The sequence below is a fragment of the Neltuma alba genome, unplaced genomic scaffold, assembly GCF_004799145.2.
Source record: "Neltuma alba isolate B1F8T4 unplaced genomic scaffold, ASM479914v2 tig00013192_pilon, whole genome shotgun sequence".
Classification (NCBI taxonomy): domain Eukaryota; kingdom Viridiplantae; phylum Streptophyta; class Magnoliopsida; order Fabales; family Fabaceae; genus Neltuma; species Neltuma alba.
In genome coordinates this window covers 36140-50485 of record NW_021637498.1, presented here as the reverse complement: position 1 = coordinate 50485, position 14346 = coordinate 36140, and the positions used below count along the sequence as shown (strand labels likewise).

At 32.5% G+C, this 14346-nt stretch overlaps 2 protein-coding genes across 2 annotated transcripts; one reads left to right on the top strand and one right to left on the bottom strand.

Moving 5' to 3' along the window:
• Positions 1 to 2222: 2222 nt before the first annotated feature.
• Positions 2223 to 2822, bottom strand: LOC114735246 (uncharacterized). The gene has a single exon (XM_028922928.1). It carries the CDS (start codon positions 2820 to 2822, stop codon positions 2223 to 2225), a length of 600 nt encoding a protein of 199 aa, XP_028778761.1.
• Positions 2823 to 9819: 6997 nt separating this feature from the next.
• Positions 9820 to 13120, top strand: LOC114735249 (protein indeterminate-domain 7). The gene is made up of 3 exons (XM_028922931.1): positions 9820 to 10557; positions 10704 to 11100; positions 12036 to 13120. The coding sequence occupies exons 1-3, from the start codon at positions 10335 to 10337 to the stop codon at positions 12892 to 12894; spliced, it is 1479 nt and encodes a 492-aa protein (XP_028778764.1). The 5' UTR covers positions 9820 to 10334; the 3' UTR covers positions 12895 to 13120.
• Positions 13121 to 14346: the final 1226 nt, after the last annotated feature.

The window sequence follows — 14346 nt, the reverse complement described above, 5'->3', positions numbered from 1 at the left end:
ACATAAAAACCCATTTATACTCAACTGGTTTTACATCTTCAGGTGTGAGGATTACTAGTCCAAAAATGTTTTGCTCTTCTAGCGATTTTAATTTTGCCTCAATTGCATCTTTCCATTTTGGCCAATCCTTTCTTTGTTTACATTCACTAATTGACTTTGGTTCATGATCCTCATTATTATTCATCACATTAAGCGCTACATATTATAAAAGAAAATATCATCAACGTCAACTTCAGTTTGGTCCAATCGTATCCCATTCATAACATAATTAATTGAGATTTCATCATTTTCACATATTTTAGGTACCTGACTTTTACTAGGAATTTGGACGTTAGCGTTGTCTAATGACTCTTTTGGAGTTGTTAACTTTTCTAAATTATTCTCAACTAGGCCATCTATACTTTTAGCTCCTTTTTTCTTTCGAATATTTTTATCTTTGGAACCGATGGGCCTGCCACGCTTCCTATGTACTTTAGAATCATTCACAATTGGTTATCCATCAGGGACATCAATTTTAATAGGAGCATTAACCGCTGGAACATGTGATTTTGTTTCTCTCTTCGGGTCAATAAATACATCTGGTAATTGATTAGCTAAACTTTGTAAATTGACTATCTTTTGAACTTTCAGTTCACATTCTTTTGTGCGAGGATCAAGATGAGATAGTGATAATTCTTTCCAGTTAATGTCCTTTTCCAACTTCTTATTTTCTCCCCTCATTGTTGGAAAGATTAACTCGTCAAAATGACAATCGACAAATTGAGCCGTGAACAAATCTCCTGTTAACGGTTCTAGATATTTTATTATAGCCGGAGATTCATATCCAATATATATCATCATCCTTCTTTGAGGCCCCATCTTGGTACGTTATGGGAGAGCAATTGGAACATATACAGCACATCCAAAGGTTCTTGGATAGGAAATATTGGGTTCCTGACCAAAAACCACTTGTAAAGGGGAGGACTTGAGATAACTTGTTGGCCTGATGCGAATTAACATTGTTGTATGCAAAATTGCATGTCCCCAAGCAGAAATTGAAAGATTTGATCTCATAACTAATGGTCTCACAATTAATTGTAAACATTTGATCAATGATTCTGCAAGTCCATTTTGTGTATGCACATGAGCCATAGGATGTTCAATATCAATCCCAAGAGACATACAATAATCATTGAAAGCTTGTGAAGTAAATTCACCAGCATTATCAAGATGTATTTTCTTGATAGGAAAATCAGGAAAATGTGCTTTTAATCTAATTAATTGAGGCCAATAATCTTGCAAACGTCAGGTTACGCGAAGATAATAAACAGACATGCGATCATCTTGTTGATGCATCAATTAGAACCATAAAATATCAAAAGGTCTACAAGGTGGGTGCATTGGTCCACAAATATCTTTCTGTTTACGTTCTAGAAAAGTGAGAGGCTCACTTTTTAGTTTTCCTAGTGATGGTCGAATAATTAACTTTCCTTTGGAACATGCATTATATGAGAAAACATTGGATTGTGGTATTTGTTGACTTTTCAATGAATGTCCACATGAATTCTCAATTTTTTTTTGCATCATAATTGTCCCGAGATAGCCTAATCGATCATGCCAAACATTAAATTTGTTATCATTTATAAACTGCTAGTTTATAATGATGTGTACTTCAATTGTACTAATAATTGTGTAGTACAAGCCAGAAGAAAATGCGGGCAATCTTTTAGTGTACATTGTTTACCTGAGGTTGACTTTGTAATAGCAAGATATTCTTGATTTTCCTCAATTGTTGTTTTGATATGGTATCCATTCTTGCGTATATCCTTAAAACTCAACAAATTTCTTTTAGACTTAGTTGAGTAAAATGCACTATCAATGTATAATATTGTTCCTCCAGGTAACAATATATTGACTCTTCCGGAGCCTTCAATCAGTTTTGCACTTCCAGATATAGTCTGAACATTGGCTTCTTGCACTACTAACGAAGAGAAATACTTTTTATTTCTAAGTATTGTATGAGTTATTGCACTGTCAACAAGACATAAATCTTCATAATTGACGTCAATAGGAGCCATTCTTTGTTACAAGGAACATAGTCAAGAGGGGGGAAACAAAATTAATAAAAGGAAAATACTCATAATTTTATTAATTTGGAAAGATAACAACATTGAAAGTAGAAACTTTATAAAAGAAGATGAAAAAGAAAAAAAATCATAGAAATTTAACATCACTAAAGCAATTTATTGTTGAACATTCCCATCACCAATCAGGTGATCAATCTTTCCATTAGGATCAGCAAAGAAATCAACAATATCCAAATGAGTGACATCCATGTTGTCATAATTAGAATCGCCCTCTTCATGAACAAAATTAGTTTCTACTCTTGGCATTTTGTTGTTGCCTTTACTTTTATCTTTAAGTGATTCTTGATAAAGGTCAACCAAATGTTTCGATGTACGACAGGTATGTGACCAATGACCATTCCCACCACAATGATAACACGAGTCTTCAGAGTGGTTATTACTTCCACTAGTCTTTCTTTTGCGATTCTCATCATTCTTTGCCCTCTTTGAGTAGGAATTTGAACCACCTCGATTATGACCACGACCACGTCCACGGTCAATGTGACAGCCACGTGCGCGTCCATGTCCCCGTCCGTGACCACATGTTGGTCCATTTACTACTACATTCACTTCTGGGAATGGAGTGGACCCGATTGGACGGGATTCATGATTTTTTGTTAAAAGCTCATTGTTTTGCTCAGCTACAAGAAGGCAAGAAATTAGTTCAGAATAATTTTTGAAGCCTTTTTTCACGGTATTGCCATTGCAGAAGCACATTGATTGCATGAAATGTGGAGAATGTTTTCTCTAACATGTCTTCATCAGTGACTTTTTCTCCACATAATTTCAGTTGAGAACTGATTCTAAATATTACAAAATTATACTCACTAACAGATTTAAAATCTTGTAGGCACAAGTGCATCCATTCTTAACGAGTTTTTGGGAGAATGATAGTTTTCTGGTGGTCATACCTTTCTTTCAAACTGTTCTAAAGAATGAGTGGGTCTTTAATGGTCAAATATTCCATTTTTAGTCCTTCATGTAAATGATGGCGTAAAAAGATCATGGCTTTAATCTTTTCTTGATTAGATGCCTTATTTTTTGCTTTAATTGTATCTCCTAGACCATTGACATTTAGGTAAATTTTTGCATCTAGTACCCAAAATAAGTAATTCTTTCCAGTAATATCAAGAGCTACAAACTCAAGTTTTGTAAGGTTTGATATGATGGCACTATCACAAAATAATATAATATTAAAAAAATTGGCACGAATGGAAATTACATTGCTCTTCGTTAATGAAAAGAAAAGAAAAAGAATCATAAATTACCAAAAGGAAACAAATGAAAAGAAAATTAAATGAGAAAGACAAAATTTGGTATATTGTCTCTGCAGATATAAGCATTTTAAAATCATATCTGTCAAATCAAAATAAATTAACAAATAAACAATAAATATTTCTCAAAAATAAATATATACATGGCTTCTAGCCATTTAATCAAATAAAATCAAATTTGAATGACTTCTAGTCATGAGTTAAAAATTATATGGCTTCTAACCATATGTTAGAAAATCAAAATTATGACTTCTGATCATTAAAATAGAAAAATCAAATTATGGCTTTTGGCCATAAAGCAGAAAATAAAGTTTTATGGCTTTTTGCCATAAAATAGAAAATAAATTTTTTATGACTTCTAGCCATAAGAAAGAATAATAAAGTTTTATGGCTTCTAGCCATAAAATAGAAAAATTTAAACCATATGGCTTCAAGCTATTTAGGAAAAGGAAAAAAAAATACTCATAGTGTAGAAGAGTATATAGGATAGATGATAAATCATAATAACACATAGTAATAATAGGAAGATTAGAATATTATACCTTTGTTAGAGCATCGTGCTGATAACGTGTTATAAATAAAGAAAAAGAATAGAGAAAAAAAGAATATTAATAAGAGAGTATTTCTTATTTCATTCAAGGGCGCTGAATACATTATATATGGCTTCTATTTATAGGCACAATTTTACATCTTTGATAGAATCTACAGATATAAAAGATAATTCCAGATAATGGAAATAATGGGAGATATTGAAGATATTGGGAGATAAGAGAGATAATAATAGATACATGGATATCTATAAAGATATTATATTCATAACAACGGTAACATTTTTGCAAATAAAATGTTAGATTATTAACTTTATATGCATGCTCCAACAAACCTGTGAACCTTTTTTTGCATTGGTTATGTAATAATCAATGTAAAATAAATCTTTTTAGCCGGCGTAAAACGGTTTTTGTTTTTTTTGTTTTGGGTACTAGCAAGTGTTGTCATTCCAATTGTATATTGTGGAAGGTAAAATGTGAATGTTTGAGTGAGTGGGTTTAATATACAAACTAATTTAGCCCAAATTTTTCATAGGTCATACAAAAAAAAATCACACTATAATTAATTAAACATAATATTGATAACTACTGATTAATTTTCTAAAAGAGGAAATAATATCTCTATATGTATATATGTACGTATATAATTCTTGATTTATATTTATGAATTTGGTCAAGATGTCTCCACGCTGAATTGACTAGCTGGCAACCCGCCAAAAGTTTACTAGAAAATTCAAACGCAACATTAATTTAGTGCTACACATTGTAATTGAATATTTCAAGATGCTAAAATCAAATAAATTAATTGTATATTAGCGGGATCAAACCGTCTGAAATTTTTCACAGAAACACAGTGACATTACTATGCCTCAAAAGAATAATCAATTATTTCTAATTTTTATATATACTACCTCCGGTCCTTAATATAAGACCTTGTTTGATTTTTATTTTGGTCCTAATTATAAAACCCAAATTCACTTTGTCTCTATATCTGTGCATTTTTTTCTAAGGTAGTCATTCTAATAATGGTAGTTCTAACCAATGAATTTGGTTAACAAGAATATTTTTAGAAAAGACAACATCTATTTATTACAAATAACTAACTTAACTTATTTCCTTAATCTCCTCAAATTAGTCAACTAGCTCTTATAATTAGGATTGGAGGTAGTAGTAGAGAAATAGGAAAAAGGCAAGCGTGGTTTGGAAGAGAGAATTTTTAATTTGGCTCCACAATCACTTTAAAAGTCATGAAATTTAGGGTCGACATCATAATATATTACCAATACAACATATATATAATGTATTAAACTTTCGTTATAGCGGCTCTCACACAAAATATATATATATATATATATATATATATATAGAGTGTGTGTGTGTATTATTTGTGACTATATCATTGTCCATGATTGTGATTTTGTGACTATAATTTTTTGTATTCAGTTAGAGTAATGCTAATCCCCTAGTCTTGAAAACTTTCTCTCAACTAAAAAAAATTGTTCTTTAATAGAAAGTGTACCTTTTATGAGGAATTTGGAATATATATATATATATAGGTCTATTTTCAGCTGAGATTTAAAGTTTGTTCTGATTTTATTTCAATTTTTTATAATTCAGATGTTGATAATGTCAAACTACATGAACTATGAAGATTTAGTTGATCAAGTAATAATATTTATGACTTATAAATTACACAATCTTCATAAATTTTATATTATATGAGATTAAGTTAGATACTGAAAACTGGACTAGCTAGATTGCAAATCTTCTTCCCTCAGTTATTCAACTACCCAGTGCTTATATACAGCCAAAACATCTCTCTAAGAAAGAGACTTGTGATATTGTTATTCTATTTACCAAAGATTCTCTATCCAAGTTTCATTTAAAAAACATGTTAATTAGTCCATGTTTTCAAAAAGAAAAAAGAAATGTACATATATAGGTACAATGCCTCGGTGGATATCATGAAGTTTTTCAATAAAAATTTATAATAATTTAAAGCCAATTTTTTGCTCAATATATAATCAATCAATGATGTGATTGTAAATTAGGTGGTGCATGTGGTTACCAATTTTTTTTTTTCCAAAAAAATACACGGATGATAAAATTTGCAAACAAAAAAAAAGTAAACCCTGATTTTTAATTAATGGATGTTGAGTGTGCAAATAGACGTGCGTGTGAAATTTTCTAAGTCCCTCACTCACTCATCACAAAACATATATATGATAATGACGTTTTATTTAAATTTTGGAGGAGACATGATAAAGGTTAGTTAGTATAGCAATGAGACTTAATAAGTAAACAGATAGGTGCCCTCTAAAAAGTGAAACCCAAAGAATATATCTAACTTGATGAATTTTGACCACCCAAACTTAATTATTATCCCTACATTCTCATTTTAGACTTAAATGCACACAACTATCACCACCGATCTCTCTATTTTTTTTAAGGCATAAGAATTTTTTTTTATTAAAGATAATTTTGTTGGTAGCACTATGAGATACTCCTCCGATCCTAATTATAAGACCCAATTGACTTATTTGAGGAGATTAAGGAAGTAAGTTAAGTTGGTTATTTATAATAAATAAGTGTTGTTATTCCTAAAATATCCTTGCTAATTAAGTATATTGGCTAAAACTATCATTATTAGAAGGATTATCTTGAAAAAAAATGCATAAATATAAGAGAGAAAATGGATTGGGTCTTATAATTAGGACCAAATAAAAAGTCAAATTGGGTCTTATAATAAGGACCGGAGAAGTACTAAATATGAGCACCTTTTATCATGAGTATTAAAATTTTAGTTCGCCACGCTAAAAAAAACTTGCTCCTTTCACTATATCTAATCCTTACTGGTAGGATCTCTCTATACACACATAGTATATATTATATATCTAATGTTAAATTGAAACATTATAATGCTAGATCTTATTGATAGTAACTCTTTTAATGTAACTTTTTTTTAAAACTCTCACAACATTCAAATAAGCCTTCATCAAGGGCAATTCTATCGCTTTATGTAAGATTGGTCTATGATTCAAGTTATTTTTGTTGTGAGGTTATTGTGAGATCCTGTTGAGTGTTTCGAATGTGATTCTAATTTTATATTAGATAATAGAATACTTTTCGGGTTTATTTGGAATGACTTATAAATAACTTTTTAATCATAATTCACGAAATACGAGATAAGTATGTGAGAAAATTTTTATTTCAGAGCTTATAACCACATCCATACAGGCACTCAATCTTATCACCATTGATATATATATATATATATATATATAAGTTTAATCATACCATCTAGAGCTGTTCACAGGACGTATCGGGACCGGGACAAGCCCGTCCCGGTTCTGTCCCGATAAACAGTAACGGGACAGATTTTCTATCCCGTGTCCCGGCCCATCCCGGGGTTGTCCCCGGTCCCGGTCGGGACAGGACGGATTCGGGACGGGACCGGGACGTCCCGAAAATCCTTTTTTTTAATTTTTTTAAAAAAATCTGATTTTTTTAATTATAGTTTTTTGAGTTTAAATCTTATAAAAACATCTTTTTATTTTCTTTTTTATTTGTTTGGGCACTCTTAAATAAAAGCTCAAAATATTACATATAATAGTCATTAAAAACTCTAAACAAAAGCTTTTAACACAATAAAAACTTACTAAAAATTCTAATCATCAATAATCTCAAATCATTAACAAATATAAAAACTCTAAATAAATATATCTATAGTTCCATACAATAGTCTCAAATCTTAAAAAAATATGAAAAAAATGATATTATATAAATAGGATAAAAAAAAAAAGGAACCGGGACGGGACGACCCCGTCCCGTGTCCCGTCCTGGTCCCTTTTTTGTCCCGTCCCAGTTTGTCCCGTCTCGAAAAATTTTGGGACAGATCCGTCCTGTCCCAATAAAACCGGGACGGGCCGGCCTTGAACACCTACCATCATATTAATTCACAGCTGTTTTAAAGGCTGGTTATAGTATAATAAACAAAGTTTGTTTTTTGAAAAAAGGAAGAGATAGATGATGACGTGGCAGAGCATACTTGGTAAATCCCATTTTCAAAAGCTTAATGATTGACAGAATAAACACAAGAAAATGACAACCAAAATCACTGTTTGTTTTCCCTTTAATCCCGTTTCTTTTTTTGAGAACTCGGACATGGGGAACAAAACCTCATCGAAATTTGAACACATCCATACACTAACGAACGTGTGTGTGTGTGTATGTATATATAAGTCAATATAAATTCGGGATAATTCATTTGTTCACAAAAAACACTAGTATATTGAAGCAGACAAATTAGTTGTTTAAGAATAGAATATATTCTTACAATTTTCCTCTCAGTATTCTTTATTTATAGGTAGGGAAATGACGGACTGTTTGTGGACTTTCTATACTAATTATCGAAATATCTGATATTTAATTTTAAATGCAAATATATTGGAACAAATTTAATCATATTTTATTTTATTTACAGATTAGAAGGTGTATGTATGCCATGAGACTAGTATCGTATACAGTTCAATAAACTAACCTAAAGTTTAACGCTTAATTTCTTTTTTTTGGGGACAAAAATAAGAAAGAAAACAAAGAAACATGCAAAATTGTCAGGAATTTCAGCTCTTTAAATAATAAGTATATAGCTTAATGATAATAAATTTGACCAATAAGGAAAGCAAATAATAATATATATGATGCAGAGAATAGGAAGTGAAAAAAAAGGAAAAAGAACTGAATGGAAAGCTTTTAGCCATACCTGTTAGAAACCTTAATCCATTGAACAATCATGTCGCAGTAAAATTGTAGAAATTAAAGCAGGGAAGGGGTCTACCAACCATGATATGTTAATTAATTAAATAATGGACAAGGTCTAATGCAATTAAATATTTCTTATAGACTTATCTATAATATAATTTATTATTTTCTTCATCTTTTATATATACTAAGAAAATCTATAATAAAAATCTAATGCATATATTTAGTTTTTAATTTTTTTTTATTTTGTGAGGTTCCTATCTTCACCTAATTATATGTTGATGAATTAATATGAGAGATAGTTTTTAGTAATTTCCAAAAACACAACTTTAAATTTTACAGATGGACAATGACAAGACAATCGAGTGAAATATTGCCAAATAAAGTTTTACAATGCCTAATCATTTCAAGGAGACTAATTCATGAAAATTAAGATCACAAAATAATTTAACTTTTATACACTGAGTAGCGTGAGTAGCTCTTTAAAATATATATGTGCATTTGGAGGAAATTTTTTAATGGGAGAATCCCACAAAAAGTTTAAAATTACTAAATTTTAAATAAGAAATTTTTAACAAAAATCTGTTATTATTTGCACGGTCAGATTTTTAAAATCAAATAAAGTGTTGTTGTCATCAAATCTAATTTGGAATTTAGTAATTTCAAACTTCTTGGATTCTCGGTCCCTTTTTTATCACATTTATAAATTTAAATTGATATTTCAAAAAGAGCTACTCATAAAATTTAAATTCATATATATATATATACAAATTGAAAAATGTTTACTTTTTAGATTTTAAAGTGCACTGCTAATGCTTTTTTGCTCTCTAATCATCTGTGCTTACTTTACGAGAGAAAGGAAAGGTAAGGACAATGGAATGCTGTATTTAAGCAAAATGTTACCGCAAAAAAAATTAAGCTTTAGTCAAAAGCAAAGTATATTCTATAAACAATAAACAATGACAATATTAAAGTAGGAAAAGTTTTTCCTGGTAATGAGAAAGAGAACAAAGGAAAAGACAGAAAGTTCACGTCAGAGTTAGCAGTAGTAAGGAGTATGTAGGGTTCCCCTCGGGCTGTGGTTTTTGTACAGAGGGAATCCCACCCCTTCTCTCTCCCCCCCCCCCCCTTTCTCTCTCTGTGAGTTTAAGCAACTGGGTCTCTACTTTTGTTTCTATTATTATCAGTGTGGATTTTTCTTGTTATTATATCCGGCCACCATGGTTTAATTTGGAACCATGAAGAAGAAGAAAAGCGACTAGCTAGCCAGCTATATTCCCATCGGGGCTCATTTCTGATTTAGTTCTCTTTGTACTTATATGTATCAGTCCGTCTTGGTTCTTCTGCTCTTAGACAAACAACAGAAAATTTCATCGTCTCTTTGGTTGGTGCCAAGGCAGAAAACTCTATCTAGATTATTGTTTGTTCAAGTAGGAGTACTTGTATTTTCTTTTTTTTGGTTAATTTTTTAACTCTGGATTATTTCAAAGGGTATTACTCCTCTTTCGATTCCTCTTGCTTTGATTCCAAAAATCTTTTTAATAATATGCGAAGAACAAGATCTAGTATGGACCATAATACTGCAGAAATCTTAGGATTCGGGGAATTTCCATGTTTGAGAAAAAGATAGATGTCTGGTTGGATCGATGCTTCACGTCCACCAACAGAATCACCATCATCAGGTAGTGCAGGAAAATAATAACATGTCTAATTTGATGACTACTTCTGCATCTGCTGAAGGCAATGTTTCAACTGGTACCGCCAATTATCTTCCTCATCATCAACAATACTTGGCTCCTCCATCATCATCTTGTTCGTCTCAATCTCAGCCAGCACTGAAGAAAAAGAGAAACCTCCCTGGCAACCCAGGTTGTTCCCATTTTCCTCTCCAAAAATCCTTAAACCACACTTTGTTTCTCTAACGTTGTCTCGTCGCATAATCGACTGACTTTGTCGTTCTTGTGTATGTGTCTTTGAATTGGGTTGATTATTTGTGTTGTGTTTGTGTTCATCAGACCCAGAAGCTGAAGTGATCGCCTTGTCTCCAAAGACTCTGCTAGCAACGAACAGGTTCATGTGCGAGATCTGCAACAAAGGGTTTCAGAGGGACCAAAATCTGCAGCTTCATAGAAGAGGGCACAATCTGCCATGGAAACTGAAGCAGAGAACGAGCAAAGAGATGAGGAAGAAGGTATACGTGTGTCCAGAACCAAGCTGTGTTCACCATAACCCTTCAAGAGCACTGGGAGACCTCACAGGGATTAAGAAGCACTTCTGCAGAAAGCATGGAGAGAAGAAGTGGAAATGTGAGAAGTGCTTAAAGAGGTACGCTGTTCAATCCGATTGGAAGGCTCACTCCAAAACCTGTGGCACCAGAGAGTACAGATGTGACTGTGGAACTCTCTTCTCTAGGTAACTAAATTTTTAACTCAAAAAATTCCATTTATGTATTATTATATATCTATTTGGTTTGCTGCGCGCTTCTTTCAGACAATGGTCTTTTCCATATTGGTTCAATATTACTGTCCAAACCCCAAAAGATATCAAACTCTCTAGGTTGTTAAGAAGAGGTAGTAATTAATTTTCTTTTATAGACTGACCTCAATTAATTGTCCAGTTTACGGTGTATCATATCCGCACCAGTTCAGATGTCTATTAGAATATGCAATAATATATTCACATTGCTCCTTAGACACTTTGGACAAGTGATAGAAAGGTTCATGTTTTGTAATTTATATATTAATTCAAGTACTCATCCGGTCCTTAATATAGGACCCAATTATTGAGTTGGTTTTGGTCCTAAATATAAGACCCACTTCTTATATTTATCAATTTTCTCTAACCTACCCCTATGAATACTCCCTCAACCATAATCAAGTAGAAAAGGGATAGAGGTATTAAGAAAGATGATTGTGGTGTTTTAGGAAAAACATGTCACATTTTTTATAATTAACTAACTTACCTAACTTTCTTAACCTAATCAAATTAGTTAAATAGGTTTTATATTAATGACCGGAAGAGTACTAGAATAATATGTGGAATATTTTTCAAGTAATATCTTACCATCAAGGTTTTCTCAGAAGTAGTTATTAAGGATGGAGAAATGAAGCTGAGGGATAAAGAAAAGAGTGCTGAAAGATGAAAACTCAAAATAATTTGAGGATAATCTGGAGACGAGATAAAATAAATAATAATAAAAAGGAGAAAGAATATTGCAGAAGAGAGATAGGTGACAAAGACTGAAAGAGATGAAGTCAATGCTTGTGTAGTGTCAATGTGTCACATATATGGAGAACATTTAATGAGTGACATATATGTTTGTGATATTATTATTATATATTTTTCAGGAGGGACAGTTTCATAACGCACAGAGCATTCTGTGATGTATTAGCAGAAGAGAGTGCTTTAAGATCAGGAAACAACCAGCAAGTTCTTCTCCTTCCCTCTTCACAACCACACTTCAACAATAATATTTCTCAGGAAATATCTTCTTCTTCTAGCCTGTTCAGGCAGGTAATCCAGATTCCCTCTTGGCTTGGTGGTGGCCCACCCACTAGCTGTGCTATAGATCAGCACCGTCAACTTCATCATCTTGGCCATGAAAGTCCAAACCCTAACCCTACTGCTAGCCTAGGTCCCACCACCCCCACCACCGCTGGTCTTCTTCCCGCTTACCAACTTCCAGGTCCAGCGCCTTCTTCGCACATGTCAGCCACAGCCTTGCTTCAGAAAGCGGCTCAGATGGGTTCAACCATCAGCAGAACCGGTTCGCCCATGCTCAGGACCCACACCAACCCTAGTCACGTGTCTGCTACTACCACCACTCATCACTCTCCCGCTTTGAAACCTCAAGGTCACGTGACTACGACCAGCTCCGGCCATGGCTTCTTGTCTCCTTTCTCTTTCTCTTCTACTTCTGATCAGTTTGCAGGTGCGGCGGGTTCTTTCGAGGAGGCTTTGATTATTAATGGTGGGATATTGAATCCCAAGAAAGATGCGAACTTGCGCGACGGTGCTCCTTTCAAAACAACCGATGCCGGCGGCGGTCGGAGTGCTGGGAACGAGGGTTTGACGAGAGATTTTTTGGGTCTTAAACCTCTTTCCCATAATGATATTCTCAGCATGGCTGGTATTGGAAACTGCATGAACTCTTCTTCCTCTTCCCTCCAGGATCACCGAATTGGTCAGTTCCAATGGCAAGCTTAATTCCGACTTATCACTATTTATCATATATATACATGAGTATCTTCTTTTATATTTCTATATCAATTTAGAATTTCGCCTTTGTTATAATCCGAAAAAGGCAAGGCACATATATATATTGTAATTCCTTATTAAGTTAATTATTTGACGAAAATTTTAGTTAATTCACATGCATGGTAAAATCTTGATGTACATTATGGTAATATGCATATGTGTGTGTATTCTCTCACATTACTACTATTATCTTCTTATACTTCTTTCTTTAACTACTTGATTCGATCAGTTTAAGGTTTTGTTCTTTTCTTAATTAGTCTCACAATAATCACATGATCACCACTCATCTCAGTCCTTCGTAATGTTTCTTTGTTTTTATCCGCGAAAATTTGTTTTAGAGGAAGTAGAAGAAAGATCCAAATTAAATAAACTAAAGTAATAGGAAATCCAGTAGTTTCAACCACATGATATTCATCTAATGTATATGTACTCTCTCCGTCACTAATTATAAATCATCTTCTAAAAGTTATTTACGTTCTTATTTATAAGTCAATTTGCAAAACTTATAAAACAACCAACAATTATAATGATGGTTTTCGATATATGGATATTATTAAGTATATATGGTGGGGAAAGATTGAAAAATGAGTAGTATTGAGCAATGATTAAAGAACCGGACCGAACCGGACGGTCGGACCGGTTGAACCGTCACCCGGACTCGTTAACGGCTCGGTTTGGACCAAAAAACCGTTCACATAGTTGAGCCGGATTGGACCGGAGTTGAGCCGTTATTAAGCCGGAAACCGGAGTTGGACCGGAAACCGGAACGGTTTTCAGAAAACCGGACGGTTTTTTAGCCTGACTGAAAAATACTAAAAAATTTTTAAAAAATAGAAGAAAAATAAAAAATTGATCCCCTTAAATATCCTAATATATTTTTAGACTATTTATAACCATATAGTATTATTTCATTGAAAATTTCATATATTGTGGTGTTAAAATCGTGAGTCGCTAGTCTTTTTATTTCGATATTTGGTCTATCTTTTAAAAAAATATTTTGATTTGAATGAATTGATAATTTGTAATATCATTAAATATTTTAAACATACATAAATTTAAATATATAAGGTTTTAGTCCATTTTCAATGATTTCATTATAATTTTAGATTATTTAAATGCATTTCTAAATTATTTAATAATTTGATATTTTTCATATATACTAATTATATGTATATAATATTGTTTTAAATTAATTATTGCGTCACCGGTCTAACCGAACGGTCCAACCGATCCGACCGATTGAACCATGACCCGTTGATCTTTCCGGTTTGATTTCCGGTCCGGCTTTTAAAACATTGGTATTGAGTCATAGGGTTTATTGCATGTAATTTAGAATAACTTTCTAACAAAATTGAGTAATTTTACCCATTAATTACCAACTTAATTATTTATTAGTTTATG